Below are 25,118 nucleotides of genomic sequence, written 5' to 3'. Positions count from 1 at the left end.
TGGGAGTCCAGCGACATAGCCATTATGCTAACTGCTGGTCCCTCATTTACCAATCTTTAGTATTAAATTTGCCAATTGAGACAAACAGTTTTGCAGCTGTTCTTCTACCACTGATTAAGCCTGGGGTGGCAGGAATTTGGGCTATTCATTTAGCTTTCTGAACTTTCTGGGCAGACTTGATGACCTTGCCAGCTCCAGCTCCTTCTTGTCCACAGCTTTGATGACACCCACAGCAACTGTCTCACATCACGAACAGCAAAATGACCCAGAGGAGGATAGTCAGAGAAGCTCTCAACATATGTGGGCTTGCCAAGGACCATATCAACAATGGCAACAACTCTGGATTTCAAGAATTTAATGCCATCTTCCTGCTTGTTACCAAAATGGCAATCGGTCTCTTCCTTCAGCTTAGCAAACTTGTAAGCAATGTGAACTGTGTAAAAATCCAGTACAGGGGCATAGCCAGCATTGATTTGGCCTGGATGGTTGATGATAATCACCTGAGCAGTGAAGCCAGTTTCTTCCATTGGTGAGTTGTTTTTGCTGTCACCAGCAACTCTGCCATGCCAAACATCTTTGACAGGTTCTTGACAGTGAAGCTCATGTTGTCCCCAGGAAGAGCTTCACTCAAAGCTTTATGGTGCATTTCAACAGACTTTAATTCAGTGGTCACACTGACTGTTGCAAAGGACACTACCATACCAAGTTTGAGAACGCCAGTCTCCACTTAGCCCACAGGGACAGCGCCAATACTAACAGTTTTGTACACATCCTCTTGGAGGGACAGATACAAGGGCTTGCCAGTTGGATGAGTTGGTGGTAGGATGCAATCTAGAGCTTCAAGCAATGTAATTCCACTGGCATTGCCATCTTTACGAGTGACTTTCCATCCCTTGAACCATGGCATATTAGCATTGGCTCCAGCATGTTGTGACCATTCTAACCAGAAATTGGCACAAATATTACTGTTTTGGAATTGTAACCAATTTTCTTTTTCTTTTATTTTTTTTAAGAGTTTTGCTATAGGTCATGTGCACTCGCTGGAGAGACTGAGAGAAACAGAGAGACAGAGAGTGAGAAATCGCCCCCCTCAGGGGGATGATCACACCGCAGTACCTTCTCTCCTATTCTCATCTTGGGATTTTGGGCATGCACACACATGCGCCTGGCATGAGTTTTTTATTTTATTTTATTTAAATTTATTTATTTATTTGTTTAAATTTGATGAGTGAGAGAGAAGGAAAGTGAGAAAGCAAGTCGCCGGGTCCAGGACTTGAACCACAGTTGGTCATGTGAGAGTCCAATGCCCTTAACCACCACACCACCTGCTGGCCCCAGCCTGGCATGAGTTTGAAGCCACCAGTCCAGTACTTGAACCAGGGTCAACTATGTGGGAATCCGGCAATGTAACTATTATGTCATCTGCTGGCCCCACCAATTTTCTTAATGTAAGTGCTGACTTCCTTAACAATTTTTCCTTGTATCTCTTCTGACTGTAGGGTGTATCGGTAGAATTCATTTTGTTAACACCAATGATTACTTGTTTCACACGGAGTGTGTAAGCCAGAAGGGCATGTTAATGGGTCTGCTTGTTCTTGAAAATACCAGCTTCAAATTTACCAACACAAGTAGCAATAATCTGGGCAGCATAGTCAGCCCGAGATATCACTGTAATAATGTTTTTGATAAAGTCTCTGTGTCCTAGGGCATCAACGATAGTCACATACTACTTGGCTGGTCTCAGATTTCTACAGGGAGATATCAGTGGTGATACCACACTCACATTCAGCTTTTAGTTTATCCAAGATCTATGCATTCTTGAAGGAGTCCTTTCCCATCTCAGCAACCATCTTTTCAAATTTTTGGATGGTTCTTTTGTCGATACCACCACATCTGTAGATCAGGTGGCCAGTAGTGGTGGACTTGCCAGAATCTACATGTCCAATGACAATGATGTTGATGTGAGTCTTCTCCTTTCCCATTTTGGCTTTGATTTAGCAATAGTTTTCATGACACCTGTATTCTGGTGGCAAACTCATTGCAAAAAAGGTCAATTTCTATTTTAATGGGAAATGTCAAATTATTGAATTTGTAAAAGTAAGATTTTTGAATATTTCTTGTACATTTATCTTTCACATAAACTTTCTCTCTCTATTGGTTAAGATATAATTATGCAATGATTGCAACTCATGCCATCTGACTTCAAAGTCTACTTTCTGGGGTCTGAAGTTCTGTGTCTGAGAGGCAAGAGTTGATAAGGAGGGCCTACCCATAGTTCATTGACTAAGGGAGTCAGATCCCACATATCCAACCACAGTTCGAATCCTGGCTCAAAAAAAAAGCTTAGTGTGTGTACATCCTGATGGGATGGAGAAATGGAGGGAAAAGTATTGTGGTGTGGTCATGACCCACTGGAGAGTACTTTCTTTGTCTTTGTCTCTTTCTGTCTATAGTAGTACACTGTCCCCTGATAAACAAATAGAAAAATAGGGACCAGTAGTTGGCATAATGGCTATGTCGCTAGACTTCCGTGTAGTCAATTGTGGTTCAAGTCCTGGACCTGGTGGCTTAAACTCACACCGGATGCATGTATGTGCATGCCCAAGATCCTGAAAGGAGAATGGAGAAGAAGAGATTGTGGCATGGCCATACCCCCTGGGGAGTGATTTCTCACTTTCTGTCTCTCTGTTTCTCTCTCTGTCTTTCTGGCGAGTGCATGTGCCCTACAGCAAAAACCTCTCAAAAAAACAAAAAAAGCCTCCCCCCCGCCCCGACACACACACACAAAATAAAAAGAGTTGATAGGAAAAAGAGTCCAATGTGTAGAGAAAAGAGTAGAGCAGAAGAAGAAGGTAGACTAAATAAATCCAAAAAAGGGAAAAGGATGAAAATAAACACAAACCTAATTTTCATACCATAGTTGTAGATAAAATACAAAGGCACTCAAAAAATAGTCACCTTTTAAACCGAGCACTATATAAGCACTTTCACCTTAACTATCTTATTTAATTTCATGGAGATGCTAAGAGATATTGATACATACATCACTATTCTTGTAATATATTCACTTTTTTTTTGAGACAGAGATTTTTGCCATAAGGTACATGTGCTCGGTGGAGAGACAGAGAAACATAAAGTAAGAAATCACCTCCAGGGGGATGGCCACATCACAATTCTCCATTCTCCTCTTAAGATTGTGGAAACACATGTACATGCGCTAGCATGAGTTTTAAGCCATCAGGTCTGGGACTCAAACCATGGCGCTGGGAGTCCAGCACCTTAGCCACTACTTCAGCTGCTGACCCCTATGTTAACCATTTCAACAAGTTTCTTTCTTCCATTATGGAGAGAGAGAGAAAGACACAGAGAAACACCCAAAGGGCTTTTGAGCCACAATCTACCTCCAGCCTTCAGGTAGTCCTGGATCATGGACATGTGAATTTCTGACTGCATAGAGCGTCAGGGCCCTTACTCCCATGTTGTTTAAGGGTCAATTGTATATTGTATACTTGAAAATGCTAAAAGGGGTAGACTTTAAGTTTTCTTTAAAAAAAAATTTTTTTTTTAATTTAACTTTTTTTTAATTTTAATTTGATCAGAGAGGGACAGAATGAGAGAGGGGAAAGTGAGAAAACAAGCCACCAGGTCTGATACTCAAATTGCAGTTAGCGAGCGATGTGAGTTCATTACCCTTAATCAACATGCCACCTGCCAGCCCCATGATTTTAAGTGTTCTAATCACAAAAAAGTTTATGAGGTAATTTATATGTTAAAAGGTTTGGTTTATCCATTCCAAAATGCATACATGTTAAAACATCAATTGTGTACCATAAATATTAGGCTGCTGGGAAAGTCCCGACGTACTGGGTTGTCAGGAAAATATGTCAGGACTTTCCTGATGACCTATTATTTTTCTATGCAAAAATGTGTCACAATTTTTTTTTTTTTTTAAGGAAGATTTCTGCTATAGGGCACATGTTCTCACCAGAAAGAGAAACAGAAAGCGAGCAATCCCTCTCTGGTGTGTGTGGGGGGGTAGCATGCCACAATCCCTTCTTCTCCATTCTCCCCTCGGGATCTTGGGCATGCACACACATGTGCCAGCATAAGTTTTAAGGTGTTGCATCTGAGACTTGAACCACGGTTGACTACATGAGAGACCAGGGATGTAATCATTACAAGATCTGTTGGTCCATGTCATAACTTTGCCAACGACCCAATATATACAATTTCTACTTGTCAATTAAACAGTTTTTTTACGGAGCTGGCAGTGGCATAGTGGTTAAGGGCACTGGACTCCCGCACAGCCAACTATGGTTCAAGTCACGGACCTGGTGGCTTGCTTTCTCACTTTCCCTCTCTCTCTCATTCTGTCCCTCTCTAATCGAATTACAGTAAATAAATTAATTAATAAAGTTAGATGAAATACTTCTTTAAAAAATGTTTTTAATCAATGTATAATAAATATTCAAAAGTTAAGAGATACAGAAGGTGTAAAAAAGACCCACACCAAAATTCTAGAAATGATAGAGAATGTCTGAGTTGAAGATTACCTTAGCAAATTAAATAGTAAGGGAGAAAAGATGGTTAGTTTTGAATATATGGCAATAAAAATGACTCAAAATAAATGCATTAAAAAATGAACAAGGAATTAATGAGCTGTGGTTCAACTTCAGACAGCAAATTTATGTGTATTTGCAGTCCCTGAAGGAAGGGAGAGACTAGGAAGATAAAAATATTCAAATAAATAATGGCCACTTTCCAAACTTGTTCAAAACTCTAAGTCCATGAATCTTAGTCTCACTAAACCCCAAACATAAGAAATAAATAGGAAACAATGTCAAAACATGTTGTAATTGTAGTAGTTACATTGCTGGACTCCCATATGGTCTACAGTGGTTCAATTCCCAGACACAGTGGCTTGAACTCAAGCTGGGTTCATGTGTATGTATGCGCAAAATCTTGAGAGAACGTAGAAGAGGGGATTGTGGCATGGCTATTCCCCTGGGGGGGGTAGAACAGGGGATTGTGGCATGGCTATTCCCCCGGGGGGTGATTTCTTGCTTTCTATCTCTTCAGGAAGTGAATATGCCTTATGGCAATAAATAAATAAATACCTATAAAAAGCCGATCAAGTCAAATGATGCATAGCCATCAAATATTTAAAACAATAAGAATAATAAAAAAAGAGGAAAGAAAAGGGGAAAAAAGTCTATCATAATCAAATTTTTATCAGTGAAAAAGAGAAAATCTTAAAATCAAAGAAAAAAACATTATGTATAAAGGAAAAAAATAATGACAAATTTCACAATTAAAAAAATACAAGCAAATAGAATGTAGAGCAATACCTTTAATCTATTGAAGGAGGGGGGAAAGACCTGTTAAACTCTAATTCTATACCCAGTGGAAATATAATTCAAAGCTAATGGTGAAATGAAGACTTTCAGGCATGAAAAGCTGAAACAATAATCACCAACAGACCTATACGACAAGAAATGTGAAAGAAGACCTGGAGGCAGAAGGAAAACAATATCAAGAAGAAGGAATAAAAAGCCACAGAAATGTTAACTATTGGGTTGTCAGGAAAGTCATGAAGCGTTTTTGCATAGAAAAATATACCATGACTTTCCCAGCGACCTAATACATGAATAAATACATAAGACTTTTTAGATAATTAACTGTTCAACAAAAACAACTACAGTGTAATGTTGGGTTTACTATATATGTAGGAGGAAACTGTATGACAACAATAGCAAAAGACTGAGAAAGAAAAATTATTCTAAATATTTTATACTAAAAGCTCACATGACATAGCATTTGACAGCAGATTGTGATAAGTTAAAGATGTACAGAATAAACCCTATAATAATCACTAAAATAGTAAAACAAAGAGTTATAGCTAGAAATATCACTCCCCAGCCTACCAAAAGCAAAAATAAAATAATAAAGAATTCTAATTCAAAAAGAAGGTAGAAAAATAGAAAAATGGTACAAAGAACAACTGGGATAAATGACAAATAGCAAAATGAGGGATTTAAATCTAATTATACTGATAATCATGTGACATGAAAGTGGTCTGAATGCCCCAATTAAAAAAGACTGATACGTGGAAATAAGCCCAGCACAGAAAGAGAAATGCCGTGTGTTCTCCTCCATATGTGGACATTGAAACAATGACCGCAGAGGTAGAGGGTTTAAAAGGAGTGGGTGGGTGTAAGAGGGAATGGCCCCGGGGGATACAGTGATGTTGACTCATGGAAATGAAATTTTTTTTTTTTTTTTTTGGAGAGGTTTTTTGCTATAGGGCGCGTGCGCTTGTCAGACAGACAGAGACAGACAGAGAGGGAAAGTGAAAAATCCCCCCCCCCCCAGGGAGGATGGCCATGCCACAATCCCTTCTCCTCCATTCTCCTCTCGGGATCTTGGGTATGCACGCACACGCACCCGGCGTGAGTTTTAAGCCACCGGGTCTGGGACGTGAACCACGGTCGACTACATGAAGTCCAGCAACATAGCCATTACACTAACTGCTGGTCCCTGGAAATGAAATTTCAGATAGGAGGAACACCATAGAGAGTTACAAGATACAGTGGGGAGGGATCAGTAGGTGGTGAGGTGGTTAAGGGGCTAGACTCCCACATGGTCAACTGTGGTTCAAGTCCCAGACCTGGCGGCTTGCTTTCTCACTTTTCTTCTGTCTCTCTCTGGTGAGCACACGTGCCCTATAGCAAATTAAAATAATAATAATAAATCAAATAAATAATTCTTTATAACAAAAGATAAAATGTGCCATGAAGCTCAAAGTAACTAAAAGAGCGGATTGTGTGTGTTTCCCACATCACGTCATGACCCGTGGGAGATGAGTAATGCTAATTATCCTGAATGGATCATTGTACATTGTATTCTACGGTAAAATCATATTGTACCCCCCACAATCGTGTACAATTTTTATGTTAATTTTTTTAATCTGGGGCTGGCTGGTGGCGGGGTGGTTAAGGGCACTGGACTCCCATGTAGCTGTGGCTTGCTTTCTCACCCCATCCCTGACTCCCATCCCTGACTCTGTCCCTCTCTGGTTAAATTTTAAAAATCAGTAAACAAATAAATAAAGTTAAAAAAAAAAAAAAAGACTGATACACTGCCCATAAGAATCACACTTTACCTACAAAGATACAGACAGAATAAAAGCAAAAGGGTATTATCCAGTTGGATTTCCTCTTTTATCAAATGCCATTTGAAGTCTTTTGTGGATTTTTTTACAGTATGGGTCAAAAAAACACAGATTTGAGACCAAATCTGTTTCTCTATTGTCCATAAGACAAGAATGTTTTTTTTTATTTTCTTTTTAAAAATTTGTCAGGAGCATGCACTCTCTGAGAGAGAGAGAGAGAGAGCGAGAGAGAGAGAGCGAGAGAGTGAGTGCACCCCCATGGGAAATGGTCATGCTGTAGTCTCTTTTTTCCTCTATTTCTCCTCCTTTCAGGATTTTGGGCAAGCAAGCACATATGCCTGGTATGTTTTTCAAACTACTGGGGCTTGAACAGCATAGTTGGCCATCTGGGAACCAGTTGCCTTAACCACCATACCACTGGCTGGCCCAGGTATTTATATTTTCAAGCAGTTGAGAAAAAAAAAATCAAGAGTAGAGTATTTTATATCATGTGGAACTTGTATACAATTCAAATTTCAGTGTCCATAAATAAAGTTTCAGTGGAACGCTTCGTGTCCTTTGATTTACATACTGATTATGGCTTAAGCTATAGTGATGGAGTTGAGTAGTTGCTAGAGAAACTTTCTGTGCACTATCTCTGCTTTGCACTTCTGCTCTGATGCTACAACTCTCAGGGATGTGGTTATAATTTGATAGTATGTTGAGTACTATTTGTATTGTTGACCCTGAATATCATGCTTTTAAGACACAGTGGACTGAATTACTTTGTATTTTAATTAGATGCCACAGCATTATGTTTTTTATGCTATGACACTATTTAGTGGCTAAATTTTTCTTTTTTTTTGGAGAGGTTTTAGCTATAGGGCGCATGCGCTTGCCAGCCAGAGAGAGACATAGATACAGAAAGCGAAAAATCACCCCCCAGGGGGGATGGTCACGCCGCAATCCCTTCCCCTCCATTCTCCTCTCGGGATCTTGGGCACGCACGCACATGCGTCCGGCGTGAGTTCTAAGCCACCGGGTCCGGGACGCGAACCGTGGTCGACTACGTGGGAGTCCAGCGACATAGCCATTACACTAACTGCTGTTTCCCAAGTACCTAAAATTTTTTTAAAAGAAGTTAACACTATCTTGGGACCAGCAGTTAGCGTTGCTGGACTCCCATGTAGTCGACTGCGGTTCACGTCCTGGACCTGGTGGCTTAAAAGTCACTCCGGGTGTGTGTGCGTGTGTGCCCAAGATCCCGAGAGGAGAATGGAGAAGGGATTGTGGTGTGACCATACCCCCTGGAGGGTGATCTCTTGCTTTCTATCTCTCTCTCTGTCTGTCTGGCGAGCGCACGCGCCCTATAGCAAAAACCTCTCAAAAAAAGAAAAAGAAAAAAAAAAACATTAACACTATCTAGAAGAAGACTCCACCATTGCTGCAGAGAACTAGTGATTTCAGGGAAAAAAGAGAAATTAAGATTTTCCTACTGATAATCCAGCCTCCAGCCTCCAGCCCCCAAACTCTAGTGGTAGGGAGCCTCTCTAGCTTTCTCTGTCTTTGTCTCTCATTGCTTCTCTGTCTGTCTTCTCTTTTTTTTGGTAATGTTTCCTTTAATAATAATTTTTTTGGAGAGATTTTTGCTATAGGGTGTGTGCACTCGCCAGAAAGAAGAGAGAGACAGACAGAAAGTGAGAAATGATACCCGGGTGGATGGCTGTGCCGCAAACCCTTCTCCTCCATTCTCCTCTTGAGATCTTGGGCACGCACGCACACATGCCCAGCATGAGTTTAAGCCACTGGATCCGGGACTCGAACTGCAGTTGACTACATGGGAGTCCAGCAACATAGCCATTATGCCAACTGCTGGTCCCCCTTTTTAAAAATTTTTAAAGTGTTCTCTTCGTTTTCAGTTCCTCCTTTATCTCGCTAATAATCCCATCGCCCCCTCCCCTCCAGGAGAGGCAAGGGGCGGGCATTCAGAAGAAGACTCTACCATTGCTGCTAAGAACTAGTGATTTTGCACAATGCAAAGCATGCCGTGTGGTTTTTTATTTTTAAAATTTTGGGGGTTATTTTTTTTCCTTCATTTTTTTTCTCTCTCTCTCTTTTCTTTTTCTTTTATCTCATCACTCTGTTCCTCAATCTCCATTCACTGTGTTTCTAGATGGATCTAAGGGAACCAAAGCCAAACATCCAAAAAAACTATTAGGGTTAACATATTCCTCAATATCTACTGAATCTGCTGCACAAAGGGATAAAAACAGAATGGCAGAGAGATTCCAGATCACCTCTTTCTGCACGCTCCTGAACACTCAGATTGAACCTCAAGAATTAGGAAGAAACACAACATCCATCAAATGACTAGAAATCACTGCAGGGTCATAAGAAATATGGGAAAGCAAGAAAATACCCCTCCTCCAAGGGAAAAGAATAACTCCTCTTCATCCACAGACAGTTCAATGGAAATCATGGAAATGGTAAAAAATTTAGAATATTCATAATGATGAAGCTAACCGAGATGGAAGAGCAGAGAGACAACAATCTGCAGGAGAGAGTGGAGAATGGAGATCACGAGTTCCAGGAGGTGAGGAAATTCTTGCAAGATCTAAAAGAGGAAATACACACTATAAAAAAAGAATCAAATGGACCTGTTAGAGATGAAGGCTATAATTCAGGAAGTCCCTTGAAAGTATTAAAAGCAGACTAGATCATACAGAAAATAGAATCTCAGATGTAGAAGACAAAATCACTGGCCTAGAAAAATCTACCAAAAGACTAATAAAATTGCCTTAAAAATGAGAAAAATATATGAGAAATACTAGATATCATCAAATGTCCAAAATCTGGGTAATTGGTATCCCAGAAAGTGAAAAGACTCATAAGGGCATTGATAGTCTATTCCATGAACTACTGGAAGAAAACTTTCCAAACCTAGAGAGGCACTCAAAGATCCAGTCCCAAGAAATACAGAGGACCCCAAGTAGAATCAACCCAAGAAGATCTTCTCTAAGACACATTATAGCCAGATTGACTAAAACCACAGACAAAGACAAGATACTAAGATTGGCAAGAGAAAATTGGCAAGTTACCTACAAAGACTATCCTATCAGGCTAACAGCAGACAGCTCATTGGAAACAATGCAAGCGAGGAAAGAATGGGAAAATACATTCAAAGTGTTAAAGGAAAGGCAATTTCAACCAAGAATACTGTATCCGGCAATATTATACTTTATATGGGAAGAAAAGACAAGAACATTCACAGATAAACAAAACCTGAAAGAATTTACCAACACTAACCAGATCTCCAAGAAGTTCTAAAGGGAATGCTATGCAAGGAAACTTAAATACAGACACACAGAAATAAGAGTTCAAAAACTCAGAAAATGGCCAACTTAATCATAGGGACAAGTCTAGAGTTGAGTGTTATATCCCAGAATTTAATTGGGAAGATCCAAACACGACAGAAGATAGATTTAAGTACATGAGACTGAACTGATGAAATAGCATTTCATGACTTGATTAAAGAATTGCTGACTTTCTTCTAGGCTTTGTTTTCCAGTTTTAAGGATTTTTGTCCTGTCTTGAGCTGTCAATAGGTTCATGTACCTATTATTTGAACAGAATCCTAACCTGTTTCCTGGCTTTAAGTTTTAAGCAAAATTCCTTAGCATTTCTTTGATTTGTTAAAGTTAAAATTGCTTTTTTTTTTGGAAAGGTTTTTGTTATAGGGCGCGTACGCTTGCCAAACAGAGAGAGACAGAGAGACAGAAAGCGAGAAATCACCCCCAGGGGGGATGGTCACGCCACAATCCCTTCTCCTCCATTCTCCTCTTGGGATCTTGGGCACGCACACAAATGCGTCCAGCGTGAGTTTTAAGCTACTGGGTCCAGGACGCGAACTGCGGTCGACTACGTGGGAGTCCAGCGACATAGCCATTACGCTAACTGCTGGTTCCCAAAATTGCCTTTTTAAAAAAATGACCAGCTGAACTTGCTATTGAAAGTAGTTAGATTATTTAAGAAATTTTGTGATCATTAAAATGTGGGGAGTAAAGGAATGGAAAACAACTGTAGACACCAGAGAGTGTGGGAGGAAGGTGGGAAATGGCAGAGGGTCAGAAATAGGAGTTAAAAAAAATCTAAATGATGTATAGCAATTGAATGTATAAATAATAAAAATAATAAAGAAAAAAATGAAAAAGGTTAACACTATCAATACTTATAGCAATAGTCCCAATTCATTGGAAAACAATATTCAGGGAAATTGAAAAAGGAGTATCTTGTCTTTGCAGAATTTAGTTTTTTCAAAATTAAAATGTGAAAATGAGGCTACAAGCAAAACAAGGTTTCTGAGTGGCTCTCTTATTAGCCACACAGAGGAATTCATTTATAGAGAGTAAGTTAAATCATGTTTGATTGCAGCATTGGAAGAAACATGTTTAGACTGCATAACTTTATGTAAGACTCTCAGTTTTTTGGTCAGAAGAGCTGCTCAAGTTGAAGACATTTAGAAGAACATCAATAGTCAATTAAAAGACAAGGTAGGCTATTCTGAGTAGTTTTCTCTGGCTCTTGATAATTTCACATGTTATTATATTATGCATACATGGCTCAACTGTTCATTTATTTATTTTTTGAGGAGCCAGTGTTGAGTCTGAAGTGACTGAAAAGCCACTTTAGGTGTGATGAACAGTCTCTGGAAAAATTATAGGTGAAAACATTTTCAAAGAAGTTGAGAAAAGTACAGCCTGAAGTGGATTCTAAGATGTATTACAACTGATACTGGTGAAAGTATCTGCAGGGCAGAAAAAAAGGCTTAGGTTGACAAATTCGCAAACCTTATGAAAAATATGAGGTTTTTTTTTTTTCCCCCTTAAAGTTAATTTCTTTCCTTAATGAAGAAGGGGGAGTCTTATCACACTGTGATCCTTCCCACACCCTCTCAGCAAGCCAGGAGCACAGGTGTGCCTGGGTGCATAACCTGTACGCAGGTCAACTCAGGATCTGAACCCAGGCCTCTCAGATGGTTCGAATATTGTATGGCAGTGTTCTACTGCTTGTGCCACCACAGCTGGGCCAAAATGTAAGGTTTTCGAAGTCTAAGGTTATTCATCTGCATATATTTTATCATGAATTTATTATATATTATTTGGCCAGTGGTGTCAATGGCTAAGTTCATTTGCTCTAGTAGACATAAGCACCTTTGTCCTTGTGAATTTTTGTCTAAAAAGGTAACATTTTGACTTGCCTTGTCATAGAACAGTTTAATAGTTAGGCAGTGGAAAAGTTCTATTGTATTATTTGGACTTCAGGGTCAAGACTGAAAATTTTCTTTACAAGAATCACTTTTTTTTGATAGGTTTTTGCCATAGGGCATGTGCACTCACCCAAGAGATGCAAAAGACAGTGAGAGGGAAAGTGAGAAATCATCTCCCAGGAGGGAGGCCCATGCCACAATCCCTTCTTCATTCTCCTCCTGGGATACTTGGGCATTCATGCACATGCACCCATCATAATTTTCAAGCCACCAGGTCTGGACTTGAACTGCGGTCGGCCATGCGTACGTCCAGCACCTTAACCATCATACCTGCTTGTCCCTACAAGAATCACTCTTTCTAACTCTCGACACATACTAAATGATTTTGGATATTAGCTTTCACTATAGAATTAGTAATCTTTATTAATTAATTTTACCTAAAACTAATTTGTGGTGAGAAGTCTTTTTAATGACTATAACATTTTTTGAGGAAAAGTAACAGAAAGCTGTCCTATATACTTCCCATGTCAAAAGTTTAAATTGGGTAGATGGTGGAACAGAAGTTAAAAAAATACACCATGTTCTGTAAGGCAATCCCACTGGGGAGGGTTCGTAGTTTAAGTCTGAAGATCTCCTGGCATATGGCCAGGAACTTGTACGGTCAAGACCCAGGGCTGGCTAAAGGCTGGGGGTGGATCACAGCAGGAAAACCCTGTTGGGAGTGCTTTTTCTCTCTCTCATGCAAGAAACAAAATAAACTAACTTTAAAAACAGAAGCTAAATCATGAAATAAGGTCATCACTGCCCATGTAATAATATCCTAATTCTCTCCAATCAACCATTGGGCTCTTAGAACTAATAAATGACACAAATTTTTATGACTTCTTTTGGGGGAACATAATTATAGCTCTGATTAGAAAGGTTTTTGGCACTAGCATTGGGTCTTTCAGTAATATATCAGGTATATACTGTGGTGTCAGTAGCGTACTTTTTGTGGACAAAAGTGAAGTAAGACTTTTGGATGATCAAAAGAGGTCACTAAAATAAACAGAAATAATAACACCTTGTAATATTGAGGAATCTAGTTTCCAAGTGAATCTAAGATGGCTTTATACCTTTCATAAAACTACGTATTGCAAAAAAAAAAAAAAAAAAAGTCTGTTGAAAGATGTACTGGCAATAAGCCATTACCTTGAGCTAAAATGGTACCAGTTAAATTGGTTGTGTTCAGTCAACTATTCTGGGGATCATGTTGTCCTCTGACTGTATTTCACCTAACATGTTTTTATCACGACTCTCAAAGTATCAGAGCTTCTAAAAATGGCCAGAGGCACATCTTTTCAATGATTAAGTTAAAGGTTTCAAATAGATTTATTACTATTAAGGAGCTATTTTATGAACATTTGCCCTAATATATTGGATAAAATTAAATGTAACTGAAATTACAGGTTGAAGAAACTGAAATGGAATATGACTTATTTAAGGTGATAGGATAGAAACTATAAACCTTGAATTATTTCCTGACTCATTTCTAGTCTTTGTTAGAAAAGAAGGAGTGGACATTTAAGTAGGACTAGTAAATAATTTTGCTTTTGATAGAAAAGTACCTATTCAGGGGCCAGCAGGAGGCATGGTGGCTAGGGACATTGGACTCCCACATAGCTGACTGCGTTTGGGTCCCGGACCTGGCAGCTTACTTTCTTACTTTCTTTCTCTTGCATGCTGTCCCTCTCTGGTCAAATTAAAATAAATAAATAAATTGGAACCAGCAGGTGGTGTAATGGCTATGTCGCTGGACTCCCATGTAGTCATCTGCGGTTTGAATCCCAGACCCGGTGGCTTAAATTCATGCCAGGCGTGTATGCACGTGTGCCCAAGATCTGGAGAAGGGAATGAAGGGAAAGGGGTCACAGCGTGGCCATCCCCCCGGGGGGTGATTTCTCGCTTTCTATCTCTCTGTTTCTGTCTGTCTTTCTGGCGAACACACACACCCTATAGCAAAAACCTCTCCAAAAAAAAGTTAAATAAAAATAAATAAAGTTAAATAAAATAACTTTTTTTTTTTTTGAGAGGTTTTAGCTATAGGGCACGTGCACTCCCTCTCGGGATCTCGGGCACGCACGCACACGCGCCCAGTGTGAATTCTAAGCCACCGGGTCCGGGACTCGAACCGCCATCGACTACATGGGAGTCCAGCGTCATAGCCATTACGCCAACTGCTGGTTTCTAATAAAATAATTCTTAAAAAAAGAAAAGTAGCTATTAAAATTGGATATGAACTCATGTATATTACATGTTAGTAGAAACAGCCTTACTTTCAGGACATTTCTTTGATGGTTTTATTTTTTATTTATTTATTTATTTTCTAAATTTCTTCCTTGAGCAAGAGAGAGATACATAAAAAGAGACAGAGACAGAGGGACAGAACCCCAACGGGGTCCTGATGCCATGAGTCAGCTCTAGTTAGCCCTGATCCCCAGCACACGTGTGCCTGCCATACTCAGGGACGGGTCCTCATGCAAGCCAGGAACATGCCAATGTGCCTCAGCCATGCAGAGAACTGCAGTTTACCACTGTGCTGCTGTTTGACTCCAGTTCAACTATTTAAATTCAGCAACTTTAAAATCTTCCATCAGGATTCCAATAATTAATTCTTTAGCTACTACTTCTCATTCACTGAAAATGGTTTGACTGACTCCAAACTTATTGTAAGCCAACATTTACGAATTGTAACAAGTAAGTCTCAAGTGATCAAATGACATTAGTCAGATGCTTATAAAGAATCAAGTTGGGGGTAAGTGTATGGTGTGATTGTGGAGGTGCTTGATCCCACATGTTTGACTCTGGGTTTGAGTCCCAGATCTGATGGTTTGAAAAACATACCACGTGCATGTGTGTGCATATTGAAAATGCAGAGAGAAAAAACATTTGCACAGTAAAGAAAACAGCAAATTTTGTAGAATGGAGATTCAAATAGAATCACAGGGATTCATATTTCTGCCTAGAATGGTGAATCCTTGAATTCCTAAATGCAAACGTTGTCATTCAGATCATTCTATTGTGCTATGGAGATTAAGGCTCTGCTCATTTTTAACTAAGTGAAATTTTATATATTTGTTTCCCATTTATGTCAGTAAAATTAAGTTCCTTAGTCCTATTTTAAAATGTAAATATGATCCAATGCAAATCTAGAGTCAAACCTTTAAAATTAACACAAAGAGGCATGGTGGCTAAGGCGCTGGACACTCCCACATGGCTGACCATGGTTCAAGTCCCGGAACTGGTGGCTTGCTTTCTCACTTTCCTTCTCTCTGTGTGTCTGTCTTTCTCTGGTCAAATGAAAATAAATGAATGAATAAATAGAAGTAAATAAATAATTTTTTATAAAAATGAGCACAAAGAATTTTAGGAAGAGATAAAGAAGATACCCCTTTTCCTCTTGAGCTCTTTCTGCATCACAGAACTGATTTTCCAAATCTAAATGGAAGCATGTGAATCTTCACAATTAACTAACTTGTTCGATTCTCTGATAATGTACATCTGTCCTTGGAGATATATACATAATGACAAGACTGGTGGTCTGAAAGTTGTAAAAATTAGAATACTTGCCATGCCCTGTGGAAATAACCTCTAAAAGAAATGTGCAATTCTGATGGGTTGACAGTCTTTTGCTCTGGCAATAACAATATAATCGACATTTTAGTATTTCTCTTCTTTTTTTTAAGAATCTTTCTCTATCTCTCTCCCCTCTCTCTCTCTCTTTCTTTCTTTTAATTTGACCAGAGAGGGACAGAGAGAAAGAGTAAGAGATAGATAGATAGATAGAGAGAGAGACATTGAGAAAGAAAGCCACCAACTCCAGAACTCGAACCACAGTCAGCCATGTGAGAGTCCAGCACCCTTAACCATCATACTACCTGCCTGCCCTAACATTTTAGTACTTATAAATAGAATAAATACTTTGAAGTTTTTTTTTGTGTATGTGTGTGATCCAGAGGTAGATCACTGATACTTTCTTTTTCTCCCACATGCATGACAAGCAAAAAGGAGTCTATAACTTTGGTGGAGTTTTTTTTTTGTTTTTTTTTTCCACAGGGCAAGTATGCTTGCGCTGGAGAGAGAGAGATAGAGAGAGGGGGAGAGTTAGAAATCACCCCTAGGGAGAATGGCCATGCCACAATCTCTTCTCCTTCATTTTCCTCTTGGAATGTGGGGCACACATGTGAACATGCCTGGCATGTTTTTCAGGTTGTCAGGTCTAGGATTTGAACTGTGGAGTTGGCCATGTGGGATCCAGTGCCTTAACCACCACACCACCTACTGGAACACTTAGAATTATTATTTATTTATTATTTATTTTTTTGGAGAGGTTTTTTCGCTATAGGACACATGTGCTTGCCAGACAGACAGAGAGAGACAGAGAGACAGAAGGTGAGAAATCACCCCCCAGGGGAGATGACCACACCACAATCCCTTCTCCTCCATTATCTTCTCAGGATTTTGGGCATGCATGCACATGCACCCAGTGTGTGTTTTGAGCTGCCAGATCTGGGACTCAAACCTTGGGCAATATGTGGGAGTCCAGTAATGTAACCATTATGCCACCTACTGGTTCCTGGAGTTATTATTTCTTTTTTTTAGGAGAGGTTTTGCTGTAGGGCGCATGTGCTCACCAGAAAGACAGAGAGAGACAGAGAGACAGAAGGTGAGAAATCACCCCCCAGGGAGGATGGCCACACAGCAAACCCTTCTCCATTCTCCTCTCGGGATCGTGGGCACGCATATGTACTCGCTTGACGTGAGTTTAAGCCACCGGGTCCAGGACTCGAACCGTGGATGACTACATGGGAGTCCAGTGACGTAGCCATTACGCTATCTGCTGGGTCCAAGTCCCGGATCCAGTGGCTTAAACTCATGCCGGGTAAGTGCACGTGCATGCCCAAGATCCCAAGAGGAGAATGGAGGAGAAGGGATCGCAGTGTGGCCATCCCCCCTGAGGGGTGATTTCTCACTTTTTGTCTCTTGTGTCCTCTTGGCAAGCACACGCGTTCTATAGCAAATACCTCTCCCCTCAAAAAAATTATTTTATTTTAACTTTATTTATTTATTTATTTTTATTTGACCCGTGAGGGACAGAGCGAGAGAGAAGGAAAGTGAGAAAGCAAGCCACCAGGTCTGGGACTCGAATCAGGATCAGCCATGGAGTCCAGAGCCCTTAATCACCACGCCACCTGCCAGCCCCTAGAGTTCTTATTTTTAACAAAGAGATTGAAAGCTTTACCACACTTAAATTAGAAGTAGAAAACTTTGACACAATGGTTAGAAAACAATTTAATAATGGTTACATTGCTGAACTCCCAAATAGTCAACCACGGTTTGAGTCCTGGACCTGGCAAGTTAAAAAAATCTCACACTGGGAGCATGTACGTGTGAGCCCAAAAGTCTAAGAGGAGAATGGAAGAGAAGGGATTGCAGCATAACCATACCCTCTGTGGGGGGAGGGGTGTGGGTGGGTGATTTCTCGCTTTGTTTCTCTGGCGAGTGCATGCACCCTATAAGAAAAATCTCTCTTAAAAAAAAAAAAAAAAAAAAAAGAAAGAAAGAAAGAAAGAAAAGAAAAAAGTAGGAAACTTCATTTTTTACTGTTTTCTTTCAGAGTTGAGATCCCTACTTGTTATATAAAGGTCAATTTTATCAAAATAATTGGAACAAAATTAATGAATTACAATTTTCTTTATCTCTCCCACACTACCCTAATCCCTATATTTATTTAAGCATGACACTGACATACAGTATGCTGCCATCATTGATTCTGAGTATGATGCATAAACATTTGTTCACACATAATGTGTACTCACCATCATGACCACAAATACCTGTTTTACTTTACAGCATCATTCCCACATGCACATGTGAATCTAAATTGTTAGACATTACTTTAAATAAGATCTTATTTTTTGGGGAAAGGAAAAACTAAATCTTTTCTTTGTATTAAAACTGCTAGGATCGGACCAGCAGATGGCGTGGTGGTTAAGGTGCTGGACACTCCCACATGGCCAACCACGGTTTGACCTGGTGGCTTGTTTTCTCACTTTCTTTTGCTCTGTGTGTGTGTCTTTCTCTGCTCAAATTAAAATAAGTGAATGAATGAGTAAAATTAAATGAATAATTAAAAAAAAAAAAAAACTGCTAGGAGCCAGCAGATGGCCTGGTGGTTAGGATGTTGGTCTCCTACATGGCAGACTACGGTTTGAGTCCTGGTCCTGCTGGCTTGCTTTCTCATTTTCCCTCTCTATCTTTGTCTCTCTTTGGTGAGTGCAGGTGCCATACAGGAAATTAAAAAAATAATATAATGATTAATAAAATTAAGTAGTAATTTTTTATAATTGCACAAGGCCGACTCTGTAGCACGATTAAGCACAGTGTATTGAAAGTCAGGTCTACATGTGAATTGCAGTTCAAATCCTGGCTCTGGCTGCTTGAAAAACACACTGAATAGGTATGCATGTGTGCCCAAAATCCTAATGGAAAAGAAGAGTGGAGGAAAAAGTATTGTGGTGTGACCATGCCCCGCTGAGGAATGCTTTCTCTCTCTCTCTCTTTCTCTATTAAGGGGACAAGTCCTCTGGAAACTTAAAGAGTTAAAAATAAGCTACAAAAATCAGTATATTTTCCTTTTGTTACCTTTTATTGTCTTACTATTTAAAGATGAGTCCTTTTCTCTATCTCATTCTTGGTATTTTTTTTTAGTCTTTTACTTATTTGATAATATATGCCAAATCTTCTTTATCTTTGGTTAAAAATACCCAGAGTTGAAGGCTTCCTTACATCTTTTGCTGAGTTCCCTGTTAATAGTGAGTCTTACCTGGTCCCCTATAGGATGTGGGTTATTCATTTTGGCATAGCTCACATGTATGCATATGTGTGAACACGTGCAGACTATATACCATTTACAAATAAGAACAATATACATACGCCTTGAATTTGTGCTATGTCTGTGGCTAATATTGTTGTCAAGGCTCCCGTGCTGTTTTCCTTATCATCAAACCAGGCAATATCCTAGAGAAAAGGGGAAGAATTAACATAAAATAATTCAGAATATTCTTCTCTGATTTATTATTTTGCTGTAATAAGTTAGAAAGCATTTATCTGCCTCCTCACTCAGAGGTACTTAATTCTTAAAATTACTATGGATCAGATGACTTTTGAGTCTTATTTCCTAAAGTTATACATGAGGGAATGCAAGTGGCTTACCGGAAAAATAATAATCGGTCCAATTAAAAGATGGGCAAATGAGCTGAACAAGAAACTCTCTAAGGGAGACATACGAACAGCCAAAAAGAATATGCAAAAATGCTCAACATCCCTTACCATAAGTGAAATGTAAATCAAAACCACAATGAGATACCACCTAATCCCAGTCAGAATGGTTAAGATTTAAAAAATTAAAAATGGTAAATGCTGGCAAGGCTGTGACAAAAAGGGAACTCTCTCGGGGTCAGCAGGCGGTGTGGTGGTTAAAGGTGCTGGATTCCTACATGGCCAACCTCGGTTTGAGTACTGGACCTAGTGACTTGCTTTCTCACTTTCCTTTCTTCTCTCTCTCTGGTCAAGTTAAAAAAAGAAAAAAAACATAACGGAATTGAATAAATAAATAATTCTTTAAAAAAAGAAAAGAGGGACTAGCAGTTGGCATAATGGCTATGTCACTGGACTCCCATGTAGTCAATCGTGGTTTGAGTCCCAGACCTGGTGGCTTAAACCCCTGCCAGGTGCGTGGGCATGCGTGCCCAACATCCCGAGGGGAGAATGGAGGAGAAGGGACTGTGGCATGGTCAGCCCCCCCGGGGGGTGATATCTCACTTTCTGTCTCTCTGTCTTTCTGTGTCTTTTTGGAGAGTTGCATGTGCCCTACAGCAATAAAACCTCTCAAAAAAAAAAAAAAAAAAAGGAAAAGAAAAGAAAAGGGAACTTGCTTACATTTTTGGTGTGAATGTAAATTAGTACAGACACTTTGGAGAACAATATGGAAAATCCTCAAAGACCTATAAATAGAACTACTATAAGATCCAGCAATTCCACTTCTATATATCTCCCCAAAGGACAGACATATGCTCAATCAGAAAAGTATGTGCACATCCATGTTTAGTGTGGCATTATTCACAATTTTTAGGACATGGAACCAACTCAAATGTCAATGAAAAGATGAATTGAACTGAAAAAGTGTGGCACATATACACTATGGAATACTGCTCAGCCTGACATTTGATAGAGAGTGGGTGAACACAGAAGATATTTCTGCTAAGTGAAGCAAGTCAGGCTATAAAGAGAGATATTGTACAACCCTACTTAATATATACCCAATGTCTGCAGTCTAAGGCAGAACTAAAAGACCAAAAGATATAAAAGCGTGGAGAACAATTGTGGATACTAGAGACAGTGTGGGAGGAGGGTGAGAAATGGGAGAGGGTGAGAGGGATGGAATCAACAGGAAAAAGAAACAAAACATTTAACATTTAAAAAGAAAAACAAAACAAAAAGAAAGACACAAAAATGGAAAATTATCTGTTGATAACGTGTATGATAATATCTTTAACTGGACTAATATACAGTGTATTTATGCTGGGAAAATTCATTTTATAAGCTGTTATGATATGCAGTGAATGAATATATAAATAAATACACTGAAAAAAGATATAAATTTATATATAAATGGTAATATTTAAGCCCAACACCTTGGACTTGTTACCATGTGACATAATTTTATAATAATCATTGCTAAAATAGTCATTTTAATCCATCAAGTAATTTATAATTTTACTCTCTAAGTAATTTGCAGAGAGCAGACTCTATTTACATAGTGAAGTGATACACAACACAACTTAGAAATACTTTTCAAATCTTTCTACCTAAACTGACCAATTATAAAATACCTAAAATTCTTCTCTTTAGGAAGACCTGACATTTCATATTGCCCTGTAGATCTTAGAAGCACTGGGCGTTGAAAGAAGCTAAGAAGGCAGAAGGCTGTACAACTCCTATAGTCAAGAAGCATACAATCTAAAGAAGGAAACAGGTAAAAAAATACATTGCTATGAAAGAATGATGTAATAGTCAATTTTTTTCTTTCTTTCTTTCTTTTTTTTTTTTTTTATTTTTTTGCCATAGGGCTATACACTGGCTGGAAAGAGACAGAGAGACAAAGAGAGGGAAAGTGAGAAATCACCCCCTGAGGAGATGGTCATGCCACAATCCCTTTTCTTCCATTCTCTTCCTTGAATTTTGGGCAGGCACACACATGGCACATACACATGAACTAGAGTGATTTTCAAGCTGCTGGGTTCAGATCTGAAACGCAGTCTGTCCTGTGGGAATCTAGTGCCTTAACCACCATGACACCCAGTGGTCCCACGAATTTAATTTTCAACAGTAAATAAAGACAGCCCTTTATAGTGCTTCTCAACCTGGGAAATTCTGACTTCCTTTTATTAACTATTGAGTTTCATCCAACTCACTCAAACCACTTTTTCTCTTCTAGATTAAAACCATGTATAAACTGTCTCTGAAAAATGGCTTATTTTGTTCATTTACAAAACAAAACAAAATGTTGGCTTCTGAAACCCAGCTGGGGCTCTGTGGCCCAGGTTGCCTGATTTTGCCAAGTATGGAAACAATCTAACAAATCTGTTAGATCCAGGGTTGTGTGTTAATCATGCAGTTGTGTAGAAGAAAACTCCCAAGGAGGAATATGGTAGGAGCCAAGGTGGGTACAACACCAGTATGACAGTACCACACTGTGGGTCATTGCATTGAGGAAGTATCTCAATGAGTTTAGGCCCTAGATAACTCAAGGGCATCCTATAGGGATTCCAGTCTGCACTGCACAGTAACCATTTCAAAAGCACAGCCCCAGCCAAGAGCCTAACACATTGTGAACACACAGTAGTAATAATAATAATATATAGTACTCTTGAACTGAAGGACATTACCTGATTTTTACCGTATATCCCCATCCAGCCCCAATATATTAAAAAAAATACTATGCATTATTGGGGACCAGCAGTTAGTGTAATGGCTATGTCGCTGGATTCCCACGTAGTCGACCGCGGTTTGCGTCCAGACCTGGAGGCTTAAAACTCACGCCCGGCATGTGTGCGTGCATGCCCAAGACCCCGAGAGGAGAATAATGGAGGAGAAGGGATTGTGGCGTGGCCATCCCCCCCTGGGGGGTGATTTCTTGCTTTCTGTCTCTCTGTCTCTCTGTCTGTCTGGCAAGCACATGCGCCCTACAGCGAAACAAACAAACAAACAAACAAAACAAAACAAAAAACACCCAAAAAACCAAAAACAAACAAAAAAACAATATGCATTATCATATTATCTAATTGATTCTGGATTTATTTTTTTAAATAATTTAATTTAATTTATTATTGTTATTTTTAAAATTTGCTATAAAGCACATGCGTGTGATAGAGAGAGAGAGAGGGAGAGAGAGAGAAAGTGAGAAAGAGAGAAAGCAAGCTGCCTAGTCTGGGTCTCAAATCACGGTTGGCCACATGGGAGACCATTACTCTAATCACCACGCCACCTGTTGGCCCCTGTTTCTAGATTTCAACACAACATGGAATGCACAGAAAATGTTTACGTAAACGTCAAAAAAAGAATTTATTTTTTAATATTGCATCCTTGAGTCTATTACTTGCTAAAAAACACAATGCACAGGATACATGAAGGGACTTCAAAATGTTCATGGAAATACTGAATTAAAGTATGAGTTTATTTTGTTGCAAAATACTTTTGAAATCTATGCCTACTTTTTTCATAATCTCCATTTTCGTAAACTTTCAAAATATCAAAAAAAGAATTTATTTTTTAATATTGCATCCTTGAGTCTATTACTTGCTAAAAAACACAATGCACAGGATACATGAAGGGACTTCAAAATGTTCATGGAAATACTGAATTAAAGTATGAGTTTATTTTGTTGCAAAATACTTTTGAAATCTATGCCTACTTTTTTCATAATCTCCATTTTCGTAAACTTTCAAAATATCCTTTTTCTACTTAACTAGTCTTAGTCATTTTTTGATGTTCATTCAGCAAGATGTCCAAAATCTGTTTTGTTTTAATTATTTTATTTATTATTATTACTTTTCATTTGACGAGAGAGAGAGGAAGAAGATGAGAAAGCAAGCTGCCAGGTCTAGGACACGAAACGTGTTTGGCCGTGTGGGAGTCCAGTGCCTCAATCGCCACGATACCTGCCTAGCCCCCACAATTGTTTTTTAATAAGTCAACAATTATGCCCTCTAAAGATGGGTTCTAGCACAGGCAATGTAAGCTAAACATTTAGCAGAGTTTCTGGAATTTAATTGGTATTGAATTAAAAAGTAGCTTTACTTCCTTTCTTCCTGATGGTAAATAATTACTAGTAAGGCTATCAGGCTTTTTGATATTAGTAGACTCAATTTTTATTTTCTACTAATAATTTCACTACAAATCAAACATATAATAACACTACAAAAAATGTTTGGCACGTATGTTCTTATTTAATCAGCACAGAAACTCTAAGGTAGATGTGATGATTATTCCTATTTTTAAATGAGGAAATTATGGTATAAAGAAATAAATTTGCCCAAGGCAATATGGCTGGCAATCTTGAGTTTAGGATTCAGCACCAGAAGTCAGATTTTTTTTTTTTTTATTGAGAGACTTTTGCTATAGGGCATGTGCGCTCGTTGGAGACACAGAGAGTGAAGGTGAGAAATCACTCCCTAGGGGAGATGGCCACACTGCAGTCCCTTTTCCTGCATTCTCCTCTTAGGATTTTGAGCACCCACACACATGTGCCCAGTATGAGTTTCAAGCCACCAGGTCAGGGACTTGAACTTCGGTGGACCATATGGGAGTCTAGCACCTTAACCACTACACTACCTGCTGGCACTGAGATTTTTAAAAAAGTTTATTTATTGATACTTCTCCTAAAAGTGAGAGAGACTGATAGAGAGAGAGACAGTATCTTCAAGAGGATCCTGATGTCATGAGTCACCTACAGCTTTAGCTACCCCTGGATCATGGGCATATCGCCTACTGCACTGAGAGAATCTCTAAATGATAATGACCAATAACACAAACCTGAAACCCTCTCATGTGGGTCAGCTTCAGGGAGCATGGCATTTTACTGGTCAATACCATCTGGCTCTGAGTTCACAGTTTTTTGTTTTATTTTTTGTGAGATTTTTTTTTTTGTGCTTGCTGGAGAGACAGAGACAGAGACAGAGACAGAAAGTGAGAAATTACCCCTCAGGAAGGATGGCAATGCTGCAATCTCTTCTTCTCCATTTTCCTCTCGAGATTTTGGGCACACACACTCATATGCCCAGTGTTTTAAGCTGCCAGGTCTGGGACTGGAATTGCAGGTGACTACAAGGGAGTCCAGTGATACAACCATTGCGCCATCTGCTGGTCCTGAACCTACAGTTTTTAATCAATTACCTTGTTCTGGGGCAAGCCCCATAGCCTATTGGTTAAGGGATCTGGATCTCATATGGCTGACCTTAGTTCAAGTTCTGGCACCCAGTGTCTTGGGAACACACTGGGTACATGTGCATGTGTGCCCCAAATCTCTACAGAATGGAGATATAAAGGAGAAGTGATTGCAATGTGAACACACCCCACTGAGGGGTGCTTTCTCTCTCTCTC

At 39.2% G+C, this 25,118-nt stretch overlaps 1 protein-coding gene across 1 annotated transcript in view; it reads right to left on the bottom strand.

Annotated features, from left to right (window-relative positions):
• Positions 1 to 25,118, bottom strand: part of ABCB5 (ATP binding cassette subfamily B member 5) — a 170,276-nt gene that overhangs the window by 43,233 nt on the left and 101,925 nt on the right. The window contains 1 exon segment of the mRNA XM_027774185.1: positions 19,392 to 19,475. Within this exon segment, the coding sequence (XP_027629986.1) occupies positions 19,392 to 19,475 (84 nt within the window).

This window comes from Tupaia chinensis, unplaced genomic scaffold (assembly GCF_000334495.1).
Source record: "Tupaia chinensis unplaced genomic scaffold, TupChi_1.0 Scaffold000410_1, whole genome shotgun sequence".
Taxonomy (NCBI): domain Eukaryota; kingdom Metazoa; phylum Chordata; class Mammalia; order Scandentia; family Tupaiidae; genus Tupaia; species Tupaia belangeri.
Note: the sequence above shows the minus strand (reverse complement) of the source record. Positions and strands in the feature narration are given on the sequence as shown.